Source organism: Cucurbita pepo, chromosome 12 (genome assembly GCF_057944985.1).
Source record: "Cucurbita pepo subsp. pepo isolate OVF chromosome 12, ASM5794498v1, whole genome shotgun sequence".
NCBI classification, from domain to species: Eukaryota; Viridiplantae; Streptophyta; class Magnoliopsida; order Cucurbitales; family Cucurbitaceae; genus Cucurbita; species Cucurbita pepo.
In genome coordinates this window covers 8,321,296-8,346,437 of record NC_141809.1, presented here as the reverse complement: position 1 = coordinate 8,346,437, position 25,142 = coordinate 8,321,296, and the positions used below count along the sequence as shown (strand labels likewise).

Genomic DNA, 25,142 nt, shown 5'->3' with positions numbered 1-25,142 from the left:
TCCGGAGGTCAGCGGAACCCCATAGTGTCATGCACCACATGAACGCCCTCATCTGTGTGCTTTTGCACCTGTGCGCATACGCGCTCATCATACGGTTCGAGTCCGCACTCATCATCTCTAGGGGAAGTAGCCCTATGCTTATGAACATACAATATGCATGAGGTCCCTCTAAATCCATCATAATGTCTCTTCTGACACAACCCTCTAGTCTCATCTCTTTGTTACTCTAGGTAACACATATTCGTGGATATTTATATTAATATCATTTTCACGCTCTTAGGGTTGTGTCCTATGTCGATCTAACGACATGATGCAATATGGCACTCATCATCATATAGCATGCTCAATATGGAAAACGTCATCATATTAAGGTAAACGTCACGCAATCATCATACTCATCATATTGCCACAAAGTGCATCAAACATATCAAGTACGACATTCATGAAAATATATATATACTGAGCACATCATCAGGTATCATAACCCACACATCATCATAACTCATACATCATCAAAGTCATACATCATACATTATCATAACTCATCTACCGCATCGTACGACATAGTTCATACATCATCGTAACTCATACAATTTTTAGCCTATCCTATAGTAAGGCCACTTACCTGGTTGGCCTCAGCCGAAGTATTCCCTAATTTAATTAACGTAAGCACCCGTTCCTCGAGAGCTGCTCCAAAGGTTGCTGGAGCTCGCTTCATATCCAACCGTTCGTCACATTTTGTTAGTATTTCACATTTTAATTAATAATCCAACTAACAATGTGAAATACAGCTCTAAAACGGTCTCAGTAAAAATCGAATTCCAAGTTTTCATTGTTTCTAAATTTTCTAAAACTCAAATTGAAAATATGTCAATATTATTTCATGCTTCTTTGAATCATTCAATCCAACTATGGTTTGTTATAATATTATATTCTTTGGATGCAAACAATAATAATTTTTCACATCTTCCATTTTCCTTCTCTTATGTTGTACCTTTTGTTCTCTTCTCTCTGTATTTTTTTTTTCTTCCTATAAATGATTATGCAATTATAAAACAAATTTCAATCAGTTCTGTTCTCCTCTCTTTCCACTCTCTAATTAACAGAAAAATATTTTCAATCTATTCTGTTTTCTTCTCTTTCCTACAAACTACTATTATTAACCGAAGCCATTTTCAATCTATTATGTTTTCTTCTGTTTTTCAAATGACTATCCAATCAAATAAGTCGTTTTCTTCTCTTTTTCAAATGACTATCCAATCAAATAAGTCAATTACAATCCATTCTTATTGACAAAACCATTTTTCAATCAATCAATTATGATTTTCTTCTCTTTCCATGCATCAATCAATTATGATTTTCTTCTCTTTCCTAAAAATGATGATCCATGCAATTGACAAAATCATTTTTCAATCAATTTTGATTTTCGACAACATATCCAAAAATCTAAATAATTGAAAAAAGAGATCTAAAATAACTTTTCTATTTCGTGCAAAAATAAGAGAAGAGGAGATCTAACTTACCCATAAGTTTTCTCTCTTTTCCTTCCTATCAAATCTCCTTGGAGTGAAGCCATTCGATCCAATTTTTCTCTCCCAAAATCTTCTATCTTTCTTTTGTTTCTTTCTCCCATTTTTCTCCTTCCCAAAATCTACCATTTTTTTGTTTCTGTTTTGTTTCTTTCTTTTGCAGATCATTTTGCAGTTGGAGGTGTTGGGGAAATATTTGGGGAAGGTGGAGAGAGGGTCGATAACTTTTTTTTTTTTTTTATAATTATTATTTACTTATTATTATTATTTTCTTTTTTTTTTTCGGGTCGTTACAGTCTTCCTCTAAGAATGTAGCATTTGTTGATACGAACACTCTATTTTCTTGAGGGTCATAAAACAAACCACCTTTCGTCTCTTTGGGGTATCCTACGAATAGACATAATTTTGAACGACGTTCTAATTTCTTGGGGTTTTGCAACAACACATGTGCTGGACATCCCAAATTCTGAAGTGACGTAAACTACCTTTACGCCCTTTCCATAACTCATAAGGTGTTTTTGAAACACTCTTAGTAGGAACCATGTTCAAAATGTATGTAGAAGTCTCCACTGCATATCCCCAAAACGGATCGGGTAATTGAGCGAAACTCATCATAGACCGAACCATGTCTAACAGAGTTCTATTTCTCCTTTCTGATACAACATTTTGTTGAGGCATACCAGGGGCTGAGAGTTGAGATCTTATTCCATGTTCTATCATATAGTTCTGAAATCTTAAGTCCATGTACTCTCCTTCTCGATCTGATCGAAGTGTTTTAATAGTTTTACCTAATAGATTCTCAACCTTAGTCTTATACTCTCTAAAATTTTCAAGAGCTTCGAACTTGTGACGCATTAGGTAAAGATAGCCATACCTTGAATAATCATCAATAAAATTGATGAAATATTCATACCCTCCTCGTGCTTTGAAATTCATTGGACCACAGAAATCTGTATGCACGAGTTCTAAGGTTTCTTTGGCTCTATAACCTTTTTCGGAAAACGATCGTTTAGTCATTTTACCATCAAGACAAGACTCACATGGAGGTAAAGAGTTGTCTTCTAACTCATTTAGAAGTTCTCTTTTAACCAATCTCTCAATCCTATTGAGATTAATGTGGCCTAGTCTTAAGTGCCAAAGATAGGTATTAGGAGAAATCTTTTGTCGTTTATTTTGAGTTTCAGCTGTTTTAAACATCTCGGTATTTAAAATAGCTTTTTTTTCGCTCGGTTTTAACATATATAACTTGTTTTCTAGTTTTGCAGAACAAATATGAATACCTCTTTTGCAAATGAACACTTCATTGATTTCAAAAGATACTTTATACAATTGCTCTAATAAACAAGAGATAGATATTAGATTTCTTTTTATTTCAGGAACAAAAAGTACATTATCTAATATAATGAATCTATCTCCAAAAAAAACAACTTTAAATTTTCTACTGATCTTGCTGAGACAACCTCTCCTGTTCCAACCCTAAGTGTTATCACGCCGTCCGCAAGCATTCTCCAGGAGCTAGTTTCCTGGTAAAAAGAACAAATATGATTAGTCGCCCCTGAATCTAGTATCCAAGTTGAGTTGTCAAACTCTACTAAAAATATTTCTACAACGAGTAAATCATATTTACCTTGTTGTGTCTTTTCGACTTTCTTCTCTGCAAGGTATTTTGGGCAATTTCTCTTCCAGTGCCCATTTTCGTTGCAATGGAAACATTTTCCTTTATCTTCTTTTTGAATCTTGTGTTTGCGGTTAGTAGGAATCTTATTTTTCCCTTTACCCTTCTTCTTCATCAAAACACTTTTAGAAGTTGAAGGTCCAGACTTATTTTTGGAGGACGATCCTCGTAGTAATTTCTTTGAGATAACAACATTTGCTTCTCCTATTTGTTCCTTGTTCGTTAAGAGGGACTGATAAGTCTGTAGCTCATTGAGAAGAGCAGTCAAGTTATATTCTATTTTGTTCATTACCACATTGGTGCAGAACTTGAAGAAGCCCTTCGGAAGAGACATCATGATAAAACTGACTTGAATCTTCTCATCAAAGATAGCTTCATTTTCTTCTACCACATTGAAATGGACCATCATGTCCAAGACATGTTCTCTAATTGAGGTCCCTACTTTTATACGGCAGTTGTAAATGTATTTTATGGCTTCATGTCTAAGGGAGAAGGACGGTTGTCCAAACATCCCTTTTAGAGATTCCATAATCTCTTTAGCAGTACCCATAACATCGTGTTTCTTAGCCAAAACATCAGATATGCTGGCTAGAATGTACACTCGGGCTTTGTCATTTGCCTTTATCCATCTGTCATACGCATCCTGAACTGTTCGGTTTGCATTTGAGCTGGGGTTTGGAGGACACTCCTAAGTTAAAACAAACCTTAAATCATCAATTATCAGTATTGTGTTTAGGTTTGATTTCCAAGTTGCGTAATTGTCGCCGTTTAATTTCTCAGAAGCGAGTAATTGTACTATTGAGTTTGTGATGCTGTGATATAAAGAAAATTCTATTAGTGATTTGACTTAATCCTGTTGAATCCAATCAGTTTTAGCAAATGTAATGTACCCAAAAATTATTAATTTGCAACGATACTTTAGTGAGTTAGAGCAACTGCTACCGAGGGGCAGTCAATTGATCCGATCTACAGATTTTGCCTAAGAAATTGATCTAGAATTTTGCCTAAGAAATCATATTGATCCGATCTACAGATTGAAAGATATGAAAATCGGAAAAGGGGACTGTGTTACGGATTTCAGAGGACAGAGAAGAAAAAGAAAAAAAAAAAAAAAAGAGGTCGGTCGGCGAGTGGCGAAGGGTGGCGTGACAGGCACCGGACACGCGTCGACCATTGGCTGGAGCAACGCAGCTCCAGCGAGGCGACAACACATGTCCCTTGCAAAGCCGAGCCAAACCGCAAACGTGAGCCGAGCCGAGCCGAACCGGACCGGCCGACCCTGTTAAGTTAAGATTCGAAGAGAGCCTACAAGTAGGTGTCTTACTGAGTATAATTTTTATACTCATCCTTGCTATATTTTCCTTTTTCAGGAGCGCGAGGTGTCGATCAAGGGCGGGCGTGATGGAGACGGGGATTGTCACAGAGGAACGGGTTGTCCCGGGGCGTCAATCTAGTCTTTATTTTGTGTTTGGATACTTTCAAACTTTATTTCCAAACTGTCATGTGTTTTGTTGTTTGTCGTCCAAAAACTTTATTGGAATTTAAGGATTTTCTTTATTTCATATTTAAATCACTTTGTGCATTTGTGCGTTGTCGTAAGTCACGGTCCGTAGTAAAATACGGGGTTGCGACAGCATACAAACTACAATAAGAAATCAAGACATTAAAGAAGTTTAGATGTATTTCTGGTCTCAAGAAGAATATAAACTCTATTGATTAGTTGGATAGCACATGTTATGCACCAAATTTTGGAAAAAGTTCGTGAAAGATTGTGAAGGGTTCCATGGTAGTAGCACATGACACAAAATATGAAATTTATACGCAGAGTGCATAAACATGGTTGTTGTTAAGTGGAATCATGAGGGATGATTAGACGGTGAGAACCTACAACCCCGAACCATGAAAGATTCAAGGAGTCAGGAATTATGAGAGTGGAGACTTGAGTCCCTACCAAGACCGCCTAACCACCCTTGAGACCTAGAAGGCCACCTTAGTACCTTGGGATGTAGAAGAAAGATTTCTAAACTGATAGTAGCTGGTATGGCGTTCAAGTAGTTTCCACTCACCTTTCCACTCTTGTACAATACCATCAAGCGAGGTGTTACATTGGTTAGGATTGTGATACAAAGTGATAGATTGACTATTCTGCATGTGGGTCCATCCTATGTTGATCATGCGGGTTGTTGGGTTTTATGTCCTAAAACTCATAGTTTGTAAATAAAAACATATTCTATTTTCAATAAAGTTATCATTGATGTTTATTCAGTAAAGATTGTTATTGAATAAAGTATATTTTACGATCGTTAATCTAAATCCAATAAACTAAGAATACTCTGGCTATAGTATGAGTACTTGAACTATATGTAGAGACATAAGAGTGGATCAAGTTCAAGTATATAGTCAAAATGATCTATAGTACAGGGATAAGGCTGAGTACCTTATCTTGGGGACACTATGGATGCGGTCCACTTTTGTATATGACATAAACAATGTGATCACTAAATTGTACATGCGGAGACATGTGAGTGGGGGCGTCCTATGCAATGAGTATTGCATAAGATCGGACCATGAAGAAAATCACTCTCACTTTATAATGTCGTTTATTGTTGAGACTGATTTTCTTTTCATTCAATGACCTAGGTAACTCGATCTTAATTCGAAGCTAACCTTGAACTCCTGTTTATTCGAAATTATCCTTAGATTGGCATGGGTGAGAGTGGCTCGAGTTCGCCAACTCAATAGGCTGGGGACGTGGGGTGCAAGATGGAATTCGCTCCTACCCACTTTTGGGGATAGAAGAGAGGTAGTTCCCTTAAGTACTAACTCCAGGTCTTAAACAAGGGGCCCCACCCTCTCATTGGCGTGAGAGGGATTCGGTGGTTGGATCATAAACCAATTTTTCATTAGAGGATCAATGAGACATAAGGAACAAGAAGTAACTTCAGGGGTAAAACGGTTAATTGACCCAGCTCTAGTTACCAACAACCTGTGAAGGATCGACTTACTAATCATGGTTATATCAAATGGACAGAAATATATATATAGTGAGGGGAGTGCAACTACTAGGCTATAGTGGAGTGTCCTAGTAGTTAACGAGTGTTGGTTAACAAGGTTAATGAATTTAACCAGTTAATCTTGGATCGTTGGAGTCCATGATTTATATGTCCATTAGGTCCCTCTGCTAGCTCATATCGGACTAAACCATAGAACAGGTGACGAGTGGGTTCGAAGTGTTCGAATTCAAATTAGGGAATATACGCTACATATATACGATATATTTAACCGCATTTTTGTTTTATTTACGAATTAAACAAAAAGAGAGAATCTGAGATATTTAAATAAGATTTAAATATTTTAATGAAATATGCGTCGTAATTGATTGGGATTGGGATCGGCATTTGAATTAATAATAAATATTAATTAAATAATTTAATTAATCCTTTAATATAATAATTTCAAATTAGTTATCGAATTAAAATAAAGAAAGTCAAAATGTTGTCTTCACTAATGGAAAAATCCATGTTTGAGTCAATGGAATTTTGAGGTGTCAAAATTTGGTTTAACCAAACTTGCATGCTTGCCAAATAAACCCCACAAATTTTAGTGTTATTTTTAGTGTCAAAATTTGGTGAGCTCAAACTTGCATGCTTGCCACATAATCCCAAACATTTGAGTGGAATATTGAGTGTCAAATTTGGCGATCTCAAATTTACATGAACATGCAAACATAACTCTATAAACAGAGTGATCAAGGTACATGGAACTTCTCCCTTCGAAAAACCTTGAGAAAAACTCTCACAAACTCTCTCTTCATATATACTAAATCACTCCCAAGTTTAGTCACTCATCGGATTACACAATTTCATTCTAAGGCCGGAGAATAGTGGAGAAGACACTAGTGGTGGTTCGAAACCGATTCGTGAGGAAAAAGGAATTTGAACTACAAAAGGTTAGTACTCAAATACCTTGAGTTTTAATACTTATGAACAAGCTAGTTATTTACTATAATTGATGTTCTAAGAGTTCCTAAGATCCAAATTGCTTCCGCATGTTTTATATTAACACCATCAATAACTTGTCGAGCTGGCTTGTATCGGAAAGTAGCACGCCCCAACCTTGGGCGATCTCATGGCCTGTGCGACGGGTTCGCCAGTTCACTCCTCCATGGACGACGAGCAGGCTGGCACTCACCATGTTCCTCACCTGGTACAAAGTTATATGTCGTAGCGCCTCATACTTAGACGTCGGATATCGCTACGAAGGTTAAATCTTCTGCCCAGGTGTGTGTACCAAGATTGTTGAAACTCTAGAGCCTATAGAGTAAGTTGGTGGTTCCCTACTATGACATGGATGCGATAAGAGCCTATAAGTATGTTGCTTACTGAATATATTTATACTCATTCTTATTTACATTTCTTTTTCAGGTCTGTGAAGCTACCGATCGTGGCGATAGGGTTCTCGGGAGCTTAGAAGTCAGAGAGGAATTGTCGACTTAAGGCGTTTTTCTAGACTACGTACATATAGTTGTCACTTAATACATGTCATATTTGTTGGGATTTATGCCTTAAAGCCTCGTAATAAATTATTTAGGTTTTTAACAATAATTTTTATTATTTTATTTATAATTTAATTGTTATTCATGGTATGAAAATCCAAGGTTATTAATGTAATCTTGAACAGTATTTGGTTGACATACAAGAGAATCGTGTTCAAGTAATAACCTAAAGAGTCTATAGTATATGGATAAAGTTGGATGTCTTATCATGGTAACACTATTGATACGACACACTTTGTAATTGTTACAAATGATTTGATTCAAATCGTTCATGTGGAGACATGTAAGTGGGGGTACCCTATACAATGAGTTTGTATAAGACTGAACCAAGAAATGATTAATCTTTCTTTATAATTCCGTTAATTGAGAAGATTAATATTTCACACGATGATTATGTGCGAGTCGATCTTAATCCTGAGTGAGTTATGAACTCCTGCCTGTGAGGGCTTGTCCTTTAATTTACATGGGTGAGAATTGCCCTTTAGGCCGATTCAATATGCCTACCATTTTAGGGACTTGACCAAATAGGGAGTTTGGAACATAATATCATGAGATGAAATTCACTCCTTCCTATACTAGGAAACTAGATGAGTTGTTCTCTTAAGTACTTATTTCGGGACTTGAACAATGGGGCCCCACCCTCTCACTGGTCCGAGAGGGACTTGGTTTATGATTGGATCATAAACAAATTGTTTATTAGAGAATCAGTGGTATTTAAGTTGAAAAATGTAATTACAGGGGTAAAACGGACTTTTGACCCTGCTGTAGTTATGAACAACTCATGAAGGATCGACTTGCTTGTAATGATTATATCAATGGACATAACTTGTCCTACAGTGCATAAGAGTGCAACTCTAGGTTTATAGTGGAGTGACCTACCGTTAATGAATGGAAATTGATTAATTAAAAAGTTTAATTAATTAATTTTGTATCATTGGAGCTTGTAATCGGTAGGTCCATAGGGTTTCCTTGCTAGCTCATAGTAACGCTAAAGGTTCAATTTATTTGAAAGAAAATTTGAAGGGTTGAAATTGGTATTTAATATATTAGATATATTAAATATAAAGGAGAAAATAAATTTAATTTGAAATGTCAAACTAATATTGAATATATTAGATATATTAAATAAATTGAGAAAATATATTTAATTTGAAGGTTTCAAATTAATATTTAATATATTAAATATATAAAAAAAGAAAAATATATTTATTGTATGAGATACAATTAAATATTAAATCAATTAATGTATGATACATTAAATAAAAATATATTTAAAATTTGAATGAGATTTAAATTAATTAAATATATATTAGGATATCTTATAATATTTAAATATAGTTTGTTTAAGGTATTATATCCTAGTAATATTAAATATGTAAATATATTCTTGGCAAAAATTCTTGAAGAGTCTCTGTAAATAGACTCTCCGGTTGAGCCAAACACACCAATCTCTCTCTCTTTCTCTCAAAAATAAAATTACATCTCGAGAAAATTCTCGAAACCGAGTACATCTTAGGAGGCATGAAACGGATTACATCTCCAGAAAAAAAAAAAAAAAAAAAAGCAAGAACCTCTTAAACCGATTTATGTAATGTTCCATGAACAAGATTTGAACCAAATTTTTTAGTATGAATTTGACACCCAATGGCTCTAGCATTTTCGGACATCTTTTGCAATATGACCACATTATTTACTCCTCATGAAGTGTTTCTAAGCAGGGAGATTATTCTTACCGATCAACATGAGTTGTTTTCAGCATATTTTGTCTTTACCCACATGTTTGTTAAGAAAATTTCAAGAGGTAGCCAAACATAATATTGTTCGAAACTAAACACGCTTAACTTTTGAGTCTTATGCTTGAAGCACCAAAGTAGGCAACATGATTTTTAGAGATAGTTTTCACTCCTAGGAGCAATTCAAAACAAGTAACTAATGTGACCATATCATTGAAGATGCAAGAAGTTGTGGGGGCCATTAGATGCCAAATTTGGATTCCCAAGGTCCAAATTTTAGGTATGTGATTACATCTTAGGAGGCATGTGAGTAAGGAAAAAGCATGCTACAAAAAATGGTGTTGGTTTGTGTGGATAGTTTTCACCCTTATAAGCAATTCAAGATAAGTTGGTAATGTAGGTATGTCATGGTAGATGAAGGGGAACGTCAAAGGTATCAGTTGCTAGTTGCTGAATCCAAATTTGAAATCGTGGTCCAAATCTTAGCAGGGGCACCATTTGCCATTTCCAAATGGCTTAGTTCCCCTTTTTTTTTTTCTTTTTCTTAAGATTTTATTCTAAACAATAAAATCAAAAGATTTAATTATGTGGTAAGGGTTGTTTGAGTTGAATAAATTTATGATCCAATTAATTGTGTTAGGTCTAAAAATATCTCAACTCGACCCAGCTAAACTCACGAACAACAAATATCTTAAGACTTGAAAACACGAAACATAGCATCATCGATCAAGACCAAATTCTGTTTTTATTTTCTCTCTTTTGTGATTTCTGTTATTTTTTGGCCTTATTTACCATGGATTTGGGCAAATTTTGATGAGTTCTGGTACATTAAACTCCTAGAACATTTAGCTACTTTTGATATTTAATTTTTCTAGGACTATGGACATTTTTCCTATAACTAAACTTGGTCGGGATAAATAGGTAGATAATTCGATATTAAATGTAAATTCCTAAAATACATATTAATCATTGTCACTTAATTTTCTAATCTGAAAGCTAAATTTTAACAAGTCATATCCAAAAGTTGCAACCAAAATTACACGATTGACGAAATAGATAGATTGAAGGACACGACTTGTTGGATTAGTCACCTCAAATTTTAATTCTTCTTTAACAATAATGATGGATCTGTGCAATATGGGAAGTAGTTAGGAGATTCAATCTAACTCATCCATTCTGTCTAAAAGATTTCTAATGGTAATTGATTTGTTTAGGGTAACTAATTGAAAGAGGAGTTAGATATTTTGGTTGGTTAAAGATTCTTTTCTTGAGTAATGGATTAGTTTTTTTTTTAATAATGGTTGTTACAATTACGTTGTCTTATTTCGAATTCAAAACTTGAACGAAAAAAACAAGACTTGGAACAATTTTATTATATAAGGTGGTGGTAATAAAAACATTAGGTTGTTCACGACACAAAGTCTCCTTCAAACAGTCGACCATCTTATTTATTTCGAAAAGTACAACAAAAGAAACTCAAAAGAATGAGAGTCAAATGGATAGAGGCGGTCTTCTTTTTTAATTAAGGTTGTCTATTATATTTGAAGTTCTATGGCAATGAACAATCCATTGGACAACATAAGGAGAGGAACATATCTTGGGGTTCGGTCTTCCTGAAATGATAGGTTTCACATTCGTGCATTGGGAGGAAATAGGACCTTTTATTCCATTGTAAGTGAGGTCAATGTTGCTTACTTTTACATCGTCACATGGTAAGTGACGGCTGCAAATAAGTTTGATTGCCAGCAGAGTTGCAGAACTTCCTCTAATGTTCTTGAAGCTCACTGTACTAATCTTAATTTTTGAAGGAATCTGAAAATTAAAATGAGACAACAAATGGTTTATTTGTTAAGTTATAATGAAAAAATGAATGAAAGGTTCGAGAATGCGATCCATACCTGCGGATTGCACTGATTCCATAGACAATACTCTTGGTCTATTAGAATAGGCTTGCTAACATTGACCATTATAATGTCCAAAAAGTGCATATTGGTGGCGGTGCTGCTAGCCGCAGAAGCTGGCCACGTTTTGATCCTAACACCATTAGTGGTGTTAATTAACGTGCAGTTCTTTACGATGACACCTTCAACAAGTTCTTCGTTAGTGTATCTACCAAGACTTCCGATGCTTATTCCATGTCCTGGTCTGCACGTCACGTTGGTGACTTTAATTAGTTTGCTTCCATCTCCAAGAGAAATGCAATCATCTCCAGTTGCAATTTTGGACTTTGTGATTGTGATCTTATTTGATGGACCGATGTGTATTCCATCAGAGTTTGGACTGTTTTCTGGTGCCATTATATTGATATTATGGAATGTGAGGTTGTTGCAGCTGAGGACGTTGATATGGAAGTTCTTGCTATCAAGTGATGTTATTCTCTTAACGGTTGAATTGGTGATGAAGTTGAACCTCAAACTCTAAACATTTTGTATAATCAAATAATATTTTGTGAGAGTCGGTAATGAAGCTAAAAATTTGAACAGAACCCAATAAAATTGAAAACTCAAAAAAAATTCACTTCTTCACTTGATTGTTTAAAGATTATCCTCTAGAAAATGAAGAACATTTACCAAATCGTAAATGTCAGAACATTAGAGAAGACATGTAAGAAGCCCTTTCAAAAACAACAAGATGCATGAGATTGAGAAGGAAAGCTAAAGGCATATTACTTACAACAGGGAGTTTGGGCACAATTTATGCTTTGTGGCAAATCATTCCTTTTCCAAGCTGCCTTTCCTTGGCCATCAAAAACTCCTTCACCTGATAATGTCAATCTATCAACACGTGCAAAAGTGATCCAATTATCTCCCTGAAGACTTTTTTGTGTCTGCAATGTTCCTCCAAATTGAAAGTCAATTGGGCTATTACAAGGTCCTTCAAACTTCCCTTGCTTTACTTTAAATATCCCTTTCGGAATAAAAATTGCACTAGAACGATTGGACGTGAATGCATCCTTCCATGCATTTCCTAAAGCCTACATTTCACAAGTAACAAAAACTTATATCAAACAATTGATCAGCTTAACTAGTGATAATATTGATGTTCATATTGTATATTTACCTTCGTGATGTCAGTACCAGACACTATGTTACCATATCTTTTCAAAGGAAAAACAACATCGGCACTAGATTGAGCATCGACGGTAAGAGCTAACAATAGTAACATCAAAATTGTAGCAGCCAAGAAACTCGATTTGATCGTACTCATGAAGCCTGTGCTTTCTTTTCTTTTTTATGTATATGGTTTGAAAACTAGTGAGAGACAATGATATTTGGTTTTAGATTTGGAACTTTTTATTTATTTAATACAAATTGAAAAATAGGCATAAGTTGGGATGGAACTAAAAGAAGTTATGGATCCATTTCCCTCTCTTAATCCAAACATAAATTGATAACTAAAAGTTGTTTATCGTTTCTGTAAGTTGCTCATTAATGGTTGTGTTGTAATATCTCTCTCACTAGCCTTTGAATGGTTGAATCTCAAATAAACTGGGCATTGGCCAAACCCAACGAAGTACTAGCTTTGGGGCCACAAACATTTTTATTTATGACTACATTGGTTAGAGACTGTTGGACTACATTGGTTAGAGACTGTTTTCAACCTAAAATCGTTAGAAATAAGACTTGTACAAAAGGGGGGGGGGGGGGGGGGGAAAGCAAGAACCCGTTAAACCGATTAGTGCAATGTCCCAGGAACAGGATTTGAACCAAATTTTTTAGTATGAATTTGACACCCAGTGGCTCGAGCATTTTCCGACATCTTTTGCACTATGACCACATTATTTATTCCTCATAAAGTGTTTCAAAGAAGAGAGATTATTCTTACCGATCAACCTGAGTTGTTTTTAGCATGTTTTGCTTTACCCACATGTTTGTTAAGAAAATTTCAAGAGGTTGCCAAACATAATATTGTTCCAAACTAAACATGCTTAAAATGGTAGGCATATTATAGGCATATTATGGTAGGCATACGCATAAAATGACTTGTATGACTATAATAAAGCAACAAAATGGCTTGTGCATATTATAGGCATATTATGGTAGGCATACGCATAAAATGACTTGTATGACTATAATAAAGCAACAAAATGGCTTGTCTCAAAGTATGGTATGTCCCTCAAATGGTAGGCATATTGAATGGGCTAAAAGAGTCACTCTCACCCATGTAAATTAAAGGACAAGCTCCCACATGTAGGAGTTCATAACTCACTCAGGATTAAGTTTGAGTCGCATATGATCATAATGTGAAATATTAATCTTCTCAATTAACGGATTTATAAAGAAAGATTAAATATTTCTTGGTTCAGTCTTATACAAACTCATTGTATAGTATACTCCCACTTACATATCTCCACAGGAACAATTTGGATCAAATCATTTGTAACCATTACAAAGTGAGCCATATCAATAGTGTTACCACGATAAAGAACCTAACTTTATTCATATACTATAGACTCTTTAGGTTATTACTGGAACACAATTCTATTGTATGTCAACCACATACGGTTCAAGATTATATTAATAATGTTGGATTTTGATACCATGGATAACAATTAAATTACAAATAAAATAATAAAAATTATAGTTAAAAAGTAAATTAATTACCCGGCTTTAGGGCATAAATCCCAACAATCTCCCACTTACTCTATACCCAACATGTTCTCTCACTTGCCCTATTGAAGATGGGACATGTCTCCTAATCCTAGACATTCTAGATGACCCTCAAACACTTTAAACCTAGAGAGTCATTTTATATAAAACAAAATAATTATCATTAAAAGTCATTTTGGTCATTACCAATGATGCTTTCTCTCTCAATATCATTCTTTATAGATTGATCTTTTATAATTTCCTTAATATTAGTCTTTGTATCACTATCATCACAATGAGAGTGACAAACTAAATCACATGTGAAACACCTTCCAAATGTTTAAGAAATTATTATAGTCATACCAGTCATTTTGTTGCTTTAAAAGTAAAAAATGTTCCGTATACCATACTTCACAATCTAAGGTAAAATTGATCTTAACCTAAATTTTCTAAATTTATGTAACTAGTGTACCACTTAAAGATCAAATCTTTAACTCCATACACAATAAAAAAATTCTCATTATCCATGGATACTTTGAGAAAACTTTAATTTTTCAGGTCATACATTAGTTTAACTAATATAATTTAATTAACTATATATTTAAGGTTAATTCTCATCTATGCATTAATTATCTCCCACTCAGGAAAAATAATTAATCATACTCTCAACATTTGAGGTTACTTAGGATACTATTCCTCTGACTTCATATTTCAATGATATTATCATTCTTTGAAGTCTTGCATCAAATATTTGACAATTTTGTCAATATAATATATATGAGTCAATATTGACATTTATCCTTAAATTTCTATTTTTAGGAGATACAAAATTATTCCAAATCTATTTATGGTAGAGTGAAAGATCACATCAATTCATAAGGAGTAATATGTCTCCAATTTAAAAAAAAATTGAGAAAATCCACTCATCAATTAGTAATTTTCTTGTTTTCACAAGCTCATTACAATTTATTTAAAGTTAAAGGTTATCAAACCTTCTATTAAAAAATCTATAGGTTAAATTCATTTCATAAATCAACTTTTACTTCTTTAGCAAATATTTTGGTTTTGAATTTGAATAATAAATCCATATAATAATATGTGCAGATGTATCCTCTTAGATTTCTTTTCACAAAAAGAATTCTAAATATTTATTCAACATATCTTATATATACAAAAATGAATTAGAGAATAATAATAGACTCTAGAATTACAATAGGAGAGAAAGTCTACTTCTAGCTACTTTCTCCCATTAAGTTCAACTCTTTGTCATGAGTCTTGTTTTGAAGATCTATATCTTCTTATCTATACATAATTTTCCTTTTGTAGGTCAATTCATATCGTATGAGTTTAACCTCATCAAGAATATCTACAAATCTCTGGATTTTATGACTTAAAAATATTTATCCTTCGTCATCATCCCTCGTAACTATTTTGAGGGTAATAAGTCCTTAAATTGGTCATCTAACATGACAATTTGAATTTTAGTAGGATTGAATCATCTCATAATTCCCCCACTACGATGAGACTTATCGAATTAATGACTAGGATCCACTTGACTCTCAAGGGAAATTAAATTGTTAACAACTTTGGTTAACTATTAAGGTCTCCACTTGGAACTATTTAATTAACACTATCTGTTGGATGGTGGGACTATGATGAAAGTCCCACATCGACTAATTTAGGGAATGATCATGGGTTTATAAGTGAGGAATACTAACTCCATTGCTATGAGGCCTTTTTGGGAAGCCCAAAGCAAAGCCATGAGAGCTTATGTTCAAAGTGGACAATATCATACCATTGTGGAGAGTCGTGTTCATCTAACATATCTCACCTTATTATAAGTGTATGTCCTTCTATGAACTTCTTTAGAAAATTACATTTGTCATACCAATATGTTTTTCTATTTAGAATTAAATAAAATACTATTTTGTTTCTCTTTAGGAGTAGCCTACACTTGGCATAATTTTGAGCATATTTGTCTTAGCATATATGCTTGATTACAATTATTGAAGTGTTGTAAACTAAGTTTACTACATTTCCATAATTCCAAAAATTGTCTCATAGAATATTTTGAAGGCAATCATGTTCACTATGCAATCTCGGTTGCATATCGTAACAAGAGTTCAATAATACTGTATAATTTTTTTTTAATACGTGACTATATCTAATATAGTATTGTTTTCTCCTCTTACATCACAATTTTACAAAATTGTATTATGTTGAGAGTTGGAAATAAATTCCACCTTCTATCAACTAATTTTAGTACACAATGTTCTCGTACTATTGACAGATGTCCTTCTCGTACTATCAACTAAACCTTAAACCCTAAACCCTAATACCTACCACCAAGAAGGAAAATATAAACTAACTAAATCTAGTGAATAAAATAAAATATACTACTATTCAAATTTAAAATATCTAATATATATTCCCTAACTAATATATTCTTCAATATTAAATGATTACCTATATTCAATAACTAATTCAAACTAGAAAGAAGTTGCACTAAATTCTGACATCTACATCATCAAGTATTTTCCAAGAATTACATATCAAGTGTAATGAAAAATAAATCTTGGTAGTAGATCTTATATCAGCTATAAGGGGTGTCATCTAGTCTCCACAAAAAATCTAGTAAATCAAATTTACTTTCATTTAGTTTTTTTTCCATAGAGTAATTTGAAAAATTTCTTTCACTATAAGCTAGGAACTATTTCCTATCAATAGCTTTGGTCATAAAATTTTTCTTAAATTTTATAATACTTAATTTGGAGATCATTTAAATAATTATCTAAATTTAGCTTCTATGGACTTAAACATCTCATATGTTTTTTGTCTTTTTCTTATCTTTTAGTCATGACATCCAACATATTAACTAGAAAATATGAACAAAGCTTTCTCATCACCTTTGATTTATCAATCATGTGCTCTTCGAATAATTCGATTCACAATAGGTCTTGAGAACATTTCAAAATAAAGACAAAAAAAAAAAAAAAAAAAAAAACACTTCCATCATAGTGCTAATATTATTTTTTCAAGTATTAAAATTTTCTCAACACAGTAGTGAAAATTAAACAATGGAGAGATCTTGAACATTATATTTGAAATATATAAAATATTATTTAATTACAAAGTTCAAATATAAAATATTATTTAATTAGAAACCATCAACTATCCATTCAATTTGAGCATGAGAACAAACAATTTTATAAATTGAACCCTATAAATCATTTCTAATGCTATGGTACTTTAGTGATTTAGAACAAGTGCAGCCGTAGGGTAGGTCAAGTGTTCCTTCACTAAACTGATACAATCTCAACCAAACATTATATCAGAATAACTCTTATTCCTATAATATTTAATTACCATTAGTTCAATCGAGAACATCATTAACAACCTTAATGATCTATTCGTAAATGTAACCCATCATTTTAGATCTTGTAATTTTATACCAACAAGTGCCGCCGTAGGGTAGGTCAAGTCTTGGAAATATAATTACTATCTAATCATTCCCAAGAGTTCACCCTGATATTGACCCATGCAAACACCTTCCGTATGGGGACGGTCCAAAAGCCGCCATGAGGCCCCGCATGGATCTCACGTTATGAACCAATAATGGAGACCATAGGATATGTTGACACATTTCCTTCTCTCATTTACTATAAATACTTTCTCAAGATTCACGTTGATATTTACTCATGCAAACACCTTCCATGGGGGATGGTCTAAAAGCTGCCACGAGGTCCCGCATGAATCTCACGGTGTGAATCAATAATAGAGAACGTAGGATATCCTGACATGTGTCCTTAATATCTTTATATTGACCGATGTCCTCCACCTAAGTATTTTGAAATAGGGTTTTCTATTACTCAGACAAATTAGACTAATCTCATTTATCTAAGTTTTCAATCTACCCTTTCAGAACCCTCATGTTTGTTGGATTGCTTTTAACGTGAATTGCAAAGTTTTTAAACTATTAAAGAAAACTAATCACATCGTGAGCTTGCTTAATGAAATTAAATAAAATTTGACTAATTCAACTCCCAAGTCGGTTCTGAGGTACAAGTGTTCCATTTCTGTCAGCTTAAATACCTCAGCCTAGCCAAAACCTTCCTTAGACAGAGTTCCCTTGTAGTCAATTTTTATTTAAAATTCATTCCTCTTTAATTAACTATTAATTACAAGATTAATGAATGAATTAAACTGTCTTTAGGATCTAGGATCCTATTGAAAACTAATTCCCTTCTAGAATAATCTTAAAAATCTAGCATTTTAAACCCTTTAAAATTAAATTTAATAGATTACTCAAATTCTAATTATATTAGAACAAACCATAATCGTATTAGGTAAATAGCATGCATTCAATTTAAGAAATAAATATCCTAATTTAATTTTCAAGCATAACAATTATACTCAAATGCATATGGAAAATACATCCTAATTAAGAAATCATCTTATTTATATAAGAAAACAACTTAATAAAAAAAATTTCAAATATAACATTTATATTTAAAAAAAAAACAATTAAAATGCATGATTATGCTTAACCTATAATGGGATTTTAAACTAAATGACATACCAGATGTATTTAATCAATCAATTTAAAACATACATCATATGCATAATTAAATTATAAAAAATCAAAATTGACCAGCATGTATAGCATATCTTAGAAATTGAAAATGAATTAAATTACAATAATTTAGATGGAAGACATGTCTTGATTTTCAAGATCTTTTATGTTTGGAACAATTCCAAATTTAATAAAACTAGATTTTAAGATCTTTCCTATTGTAACCAATTCCAAATCTAATAAAATTAGGGTTCGAGATTTTTCCGATTGATGGTGTTAATATAACACATGCGGAAGCAATTTGGATCTTAGGCACTTTTAGAACATCAATTATAGTAAATAACTAGCATGTTCATAAGTATTAAAACTTAATGAGTTTGAATACTAACCTTTTATAGTTCAAATTCCTTTTTCCTCACGAACCGGTTTCGAACTACCTCTAGTGTCTTCTCCACTATCCTCCGGCCTTAGAACGGAATTGTTGAATCCGGTAAGTGACTAAACTTGGGAGGGATTTTGTATATATGAAGAGAGTGTTTGTTAGAGGTTTTTCTCAAGGTTTTTCACCAAGAAGAAGAATACCTTCCATGTATCATAATCACTCTATTTAAAGAGTCATGTTTGCATGTTCATGCAAATTTGAGATCACCAAATTTTGACACTCAAAATTCCACTCAAATGTTTGGGATTATGTGGCAAGCATGCATGTTTGAGTTAACCAAATTTTGACACTCAAAATTCCACTCAAATGTGTGGGTTTATTTGGCAAGCATGCAAGTTTGGTTAAACCAAATTTTGACACCTCAAAATTCCACTAACATGTATTTTTCCATTAAATGAAGTCAACATTTTGACTTTCTTCATTTTAATTCAACAATTAATTTGAATAATTAGTTTAACTATTTAATTAATATTTAATATTAATTCAAATGCCAATCCCAATCAATTTCGACACATAATCAATTCCGACACTTATTTAAATATCTCAGATTCTCTCTTTTTGTTTAATTCGTAAATAAAACAAAAATGCGGTTAAATATATCGTATATATGTAGCGCATATTCCCTAGTTTGAATTCGAACATTTCAAACTCACTCGTCACACTGTTCTAAGGTTTAGTCCGATATGAGCTAGCAGAGGGACCTAATGGACCTATAGATCATGGGCTCCAATGATCCAAGATTAACAGGTTAGACTCATTAACCTGCTTAACCAACATTCGTTAACTACTAGGACACTCCACTATAGCCGAGTAGTTGCACTCCCCTCACTATAGATATATTTCTGTCCATTTGATATAACCATGATTAGTAAGTCGATCCTTCACAGGTTGTTCGTAACTAGAGCTGGGTCAATTTACCGTTTTACCCCTAAAGTTACTTCTTGTTCCTTATGTCTCACTAATCCTCTAATGAACAATTGGTTTGTGGTCCAACCAGTAAACCGAATCCCTCTCAGGCCAATGAGAGGGTGGGGCCCCTTGTTCAAGACTTGGAGTCAGTGCTTAAGGGAACTACCTCTCTTCTATCCGTGAAAGCGGGTAGGAGTGAATTCCATCTTGCACCCCACGTCCCTAGCCATTCACCCAGTCTTACCCCTGAAATGGGAGGCCTATTGAATCGGCGAACTAGAGCCACTCTCACCCATACAAATCTAAGGATAATTCCGAACAAACAGGAGTTTATGGTTAGCTCAGGATTAAAACCGAGTTACCTAGGTTATCGAATGAAAAGAAAATCAGTCTCAACAGTAAACGACATTATAAAGTGAGAGTGGTTTTCTTCATGGTCCGATCTTATGCAATACTCATTGCATAGGACGCCCCCACTCACATATCTCCACATGTACAATTTAGTGATCACATGAGCTTACGAAATAGAATGTTTTGGATCTATGAATGATTACGAAATAGAAGGTTATTTATGATGAGCTTGTTAGACGAACACGACTCTCCACAATGGTATGATATTGTCCACTTTGAGCATAAGCTCTCATGGCTTTGCTTTGGGTTTCCCCAAAAGGCCTCATACCAATGGAGTTAGCATTCCTCACTTATAAACCCATGATCATTCCCTAAATTAGTCGATGTGGGACTTCCATCATCCAACACCTCCCCTCGAACAAAGTGCGCCTCCCCTTAATCGAGGCTCGACTCCTTTGGAGTCTTAGTCATTTTTGACTGCCTTCGAGGAGGGGCTTGACTCCTTTTCTTTAGGAGTTCTTTGTTCGATATTTGAGGATTTGAGGATTTACCAATTTATTGGCACGACTAAGTTTAGGGCATGGCTCTGATACCATGTTAGACGAACACGACTCTCCACAATGGTATGATATTGTCCACTTTGAGCATAAGCTCTCATGGCTTTGCTTTGGGTTTCCCCAAAAGGCCTCATACCAATGGAGTTAGCATTCCTCACTTATAAACCCATGATCATTCCCTAAATTAGTCGATGTGGGACTTCCATCATCCAACAGAGCTTACGCTTAATCAGTTATGTATACATGAGTGACGTCACTAATTAGGTTAAAGAAAATTAGGGTCGTTACCGTTGTTAAAAGTTAACTCTTAAGGTTAAATTGGTAATCATCTCCATCGATTAAGCAAATTATGAACTTGTTGTAAATTGTCATAATTTTTTTTTATTTAATTTAGTTATTAACTCTTATACATGTTTTGGTTAAATAAAAATATTAATTTAGTTATTTAATCTTTAACCATTTTAAGTAATATCTTATTTATTTTGGTTATTAATCCTCATTTAGTATATATATAACATTCATATTCTACATGAATTATCCCTATATAAAGGGTTTGTCTAGGAGATTGAGGATATCGGAATTTGATTGAGTTTGTGTGTCACATTGTATTTTGAGTGACATTTTGGAGAAACTTTTTGGTAAGAGACTTTGTAGCGTGAGAGTGAAGTATTCACTTGTAAACACTTTGATTATTAGTGATTGGTGGCTATACGTGGATGTAGGGGAATTTCTTGTCTCTGAACCACATAAATCTTTGTCTTTTTGTTTAAATTTTATTAGTTGGTGTTGTGAGTACATTTGATCTTGCTTCCACTATTGGTACAACAATTGATATCATAGTTTTGTGGTTGTAGCATTTCGGCGCATAACAAATGGTATCAGAGCTTTGAAGGTTGTATCATTTTTGTACAAGTGGTATCAAAGCATGGTTGTGATATTTGGGGTATTCTAAAAGTTTTGACCCCATCAACTACAAAACATGCTCACAATCGTGCTTATTTTCTTGAAAATCAATTTTCAAGAATTGTATTTTTCTACTTTCATCCAGATTACTTGTTACAAATGGCAGAATCATCTGATATTAAATCAGGATGTGGATCGAGAATTTTGAGTTTTAATCTTGAAGTAGAAAAATTTGATGGAATCAATAATTTTGGTGTTTGGCGCAAAGTTACTGATTTGTTGGCCATGCAAGACCTTGATGCTTCTCTCGTAGCGGAGATGCCTGAAAACATAATGAAAACATGACAGACGCATAATTATGTATGACTCAAATTTGATCTTGGTTATAACATATGTGAAGATGGAAAGCTCAAAGATTGGAATTGAGAAGTTCAATTGATCCAATTTTGGTTTCTAGAAGATGTAGATGGAAGATTTTCTGTACCAGAAAGATCTCCATGAATCTCTATTGGGGTGAAACCGAATATCATAACCACAGAGCAGCGAAAGCTCAAGGATCGGCAGGCCTTAGGGTTTATTTGGTTGACACTGTCCAAAAATGTGGCGTTTCACATTATCAAGGAGAAGATAATGTAAGTTCTATTGAAGGCGCTATTAAATAGGTACGAAAAACCGTTGAGTATGAACAAGGTGTATTTGATTCGAAGATTTTTCAATCTACAAATGTCTGAAGGTAGATCTGTTGTGGATCATATAAATGAATTCAATATGATTTTAAGTCAACTGAGTTCGGTGGAAATTAATTTTGAAGATTAAATTAAAGAACTGATTTTGATGTCCTCTTTACAGTTGTGGGATACTGTTGTTGTCGCGAACAACCGTTCCCAAATATCTAATAAGTTGAAGTTTAATTAAATTTGAGATTTAGTTCTCAGCGAAAGTATTTGAAAACGGAAAATTAAATTGGAGATTCTTAAGGCAATGCTCTTAGTGTTGATCAAAGGGGAAAAAGTAAATGAAAGAGCCCAAACAAACAAGGACGATGAAAATCAAAGAACCGAAAAAAATCTCCAAACATGCTAAACGTAACGTGTTGCAATAATTCTTATTGTGGACAGCTCGATTGAATCTTGGATTTTGGATTTAGGCGCATTATTCCATTCTACTCTAAGTAAGAAATTGTTTCAAAATTTCAAATCCGAATTTTTTTTTAAGGTGTATCTTGCCGACAACAAAAACCTTGATGATTGAAATGAATGGAGATGTCTGCAAACAAACTCGAGTAAGAAATCAGGACATTAAAGAAGTTTAGATATATTTCTGGTCTCAAGAAGAATATAATCTCTATGAATTAGTTGGATAGCACATGTTATGCACCAGAATTTGGAAAAAGTTCGTGAAAGATTGTGAAGGGTTCCATGGTCAGCACATGACACAAAATTTGATATATACGTAGAGTGCATAAACATGGTTGTCGTAAAGTGGAATCATGAGGGATGATTAAATGGTGAGAACCTACAACCCTGAACCATGAAAGACTCAAGGAGTCAGGAATTATGAGAGTGGAGACTTGAGTCCCTACCAAGACCGCCTAACCACCCTTGAGACCTAGAAGGCCACCTTAGTACCTCAGGATGTAGAAGAAAGATTTCTAAACCGATAGTAGCTGGTATGGCGTTCAACTAGTTTCCACTCACCTTTCCACTCTTGTACGATACCATCAAGCGAGGTGTTACATTGGTTAGGATTGTGATACTCAGTGGTAGATTGACTATTCTGCATGGTGGGTCCATCCTATGGTAGAACATTGAACACGCAAGTAGTTAGAGGTTAACCTGCACATAAGATTCTTCCTATCGGAGGATTTCCTATGGGAGGATGTTGATCATGCAGGTTGTTGGGTTTTATGTTCTAAAACTCATAGATTGTAAATAAAAACATATTCTATTTTCAATAAAGTTATCATTGATGTTTATTCAGTAAAGATTGTTATTGAATAAATTGTATTTTACTATCGTTAATCTAAATCCAATAAACTAAGAATACTCTAGCTATAGTATGATTACTTGAACTATATGTAGAAACATAAGAGTGGATCAAGTTCAAGTATATAGTCAAAATGATCTATAGTACAGGGATAAGGCTGAGTACCTTATCTTGGGGACACTATGGATGCGGCCCACTTTTGTATATGACATAACAATGTGATCACTAAATTGTACATGCGGAGATATGTGAGTGGAGGCGTCCTACGCAATGAGTATTGAATAACATTGGACCATGAAGAAAATCACTCTCACTTTATAATGTTGTTTACTGTTGAGACGGATTTTCTTTTCATTCAATGACCTAGGTAACTCTATCTCAATCCTGAGCTAACCATGAACTCCTGTTTATTCAAAATTATCCTTAGAATTGCATGGGTGAGAGTGACTCGAGTTCGCCGACTCAATAGGTCTCCCATTTCAGGGGTAACACTAGGTGAATGGCTGGGGCGTGGGGTGCAAGATGGAATTCGCTCCTACCTACTTTTGGGGATAGAAGAGAGGTAGTTCCCTTAGGTACTGACTCTAGGTATTAAACAAGGGGCTCACCCTCGCATTGGCCTGAGAGGGATTCGTTTTACTAGTTGGACCACAAACCAATTGTTCATAAGAGGATCACTGGGACATAAGAAACAAGAAGTAACTTCAAGGGTAAAACAGTTAATTGACCCAGCTCTAGTTACGACGAGTGTTGGTTAACAAGGTTAATGAATTTAACCGGTTAATCTTGGATTGTTGGAGCTCATGATCTATAGGTCCATTAGGTCCCTCTACTAGCTCATATCAAACTAAACCACAGAACAGTGTGACGAGTGGGTTCGAAGTGTTCGAATTCAAATTAGGGAATATGCGCTACATATATACGATATATTTAACCCTTTTTTTGTTTTATTTATGAATTAAATAAAAAGAGAGAATCTGAGATATTTAAATAAGATTTAAATATTTTAATCAAATATTTGTCGAAATTGATTGGGATTGGGATTTGAATTAATATTAAATATTAATTAAATGGTTTAATTAATCATTTAATATTACTTAATTTGAAATTAATTATTCAAATTAATTGTTGAATTAAAATGAAGAAAGTAAGAAGGTTGGCTTCACTCCATCGAAGAATCCATGTTTGAGTTAGTGGAATTTTGGGATGTCAAAATTTGGTTTAACCAAACTTGCATGCTTGCCAAATAAACCCACAAACAAATTTGAGTATTATTTTGAGTGTCAAAATTTGGTAAACTCAAACTTGCATGTTTGCCACATAATCCCAAACATTTGAGT

At 33.9% G+C, this 25,142-nt stretch overlaps 1 protein-coding gene and 1 pseudogene across 1 annotated transcript; both read right to left on the bottom strand.

Moving 5' to 3' along the window:
• Positions 1–11,027: 11,027 nt before the first annotated feature.
• LOC147789945 (exopolygalacturonase pseudogene) lies at positions 11,028–11,789 on the bottom strand (annotated as a pseudogene).
• Positions 11,790–12,157: 368 nt separating this feature from the next.
• LOC147789944 (polygalacturonase-like) lies at positions 12,158–12,699 on the bottom strand. Its single transcript, XM_087129414.1, has 2 exons — positions 12,553–12,699; positions 12,158–12,466 (listed from the first exon to the last, which is right to left on the bottom strand). The coding sequence occupies exons 1-2, from the start codon at positions 12,697–12,699 to the stop codon at positions 12,158–12,160; spliced, it is 456 nt and encodes a 151-aa protein (XP_086985540.1).
• Positions 12,700–25,142: the final 12,443 nt, after the last annotated feature.

Excerpts from the sequence above, each read along its gene's own strand:
- LOC147789944 (XM_087129414.1), bottom strand. The coding sequence starts at position 12,699 with ATGAGTACGATCAAATCGAGTTTCTTGGCTGCTACAATTTTGATGTTA. Across the intron at positions 12,467-12,552 it reads CTGGTACTGACATCACGAAG|GCTTTAGGAAATGCATGGAA; the intron begins GTAAATATACAA and ends TGTGAAATGTAG.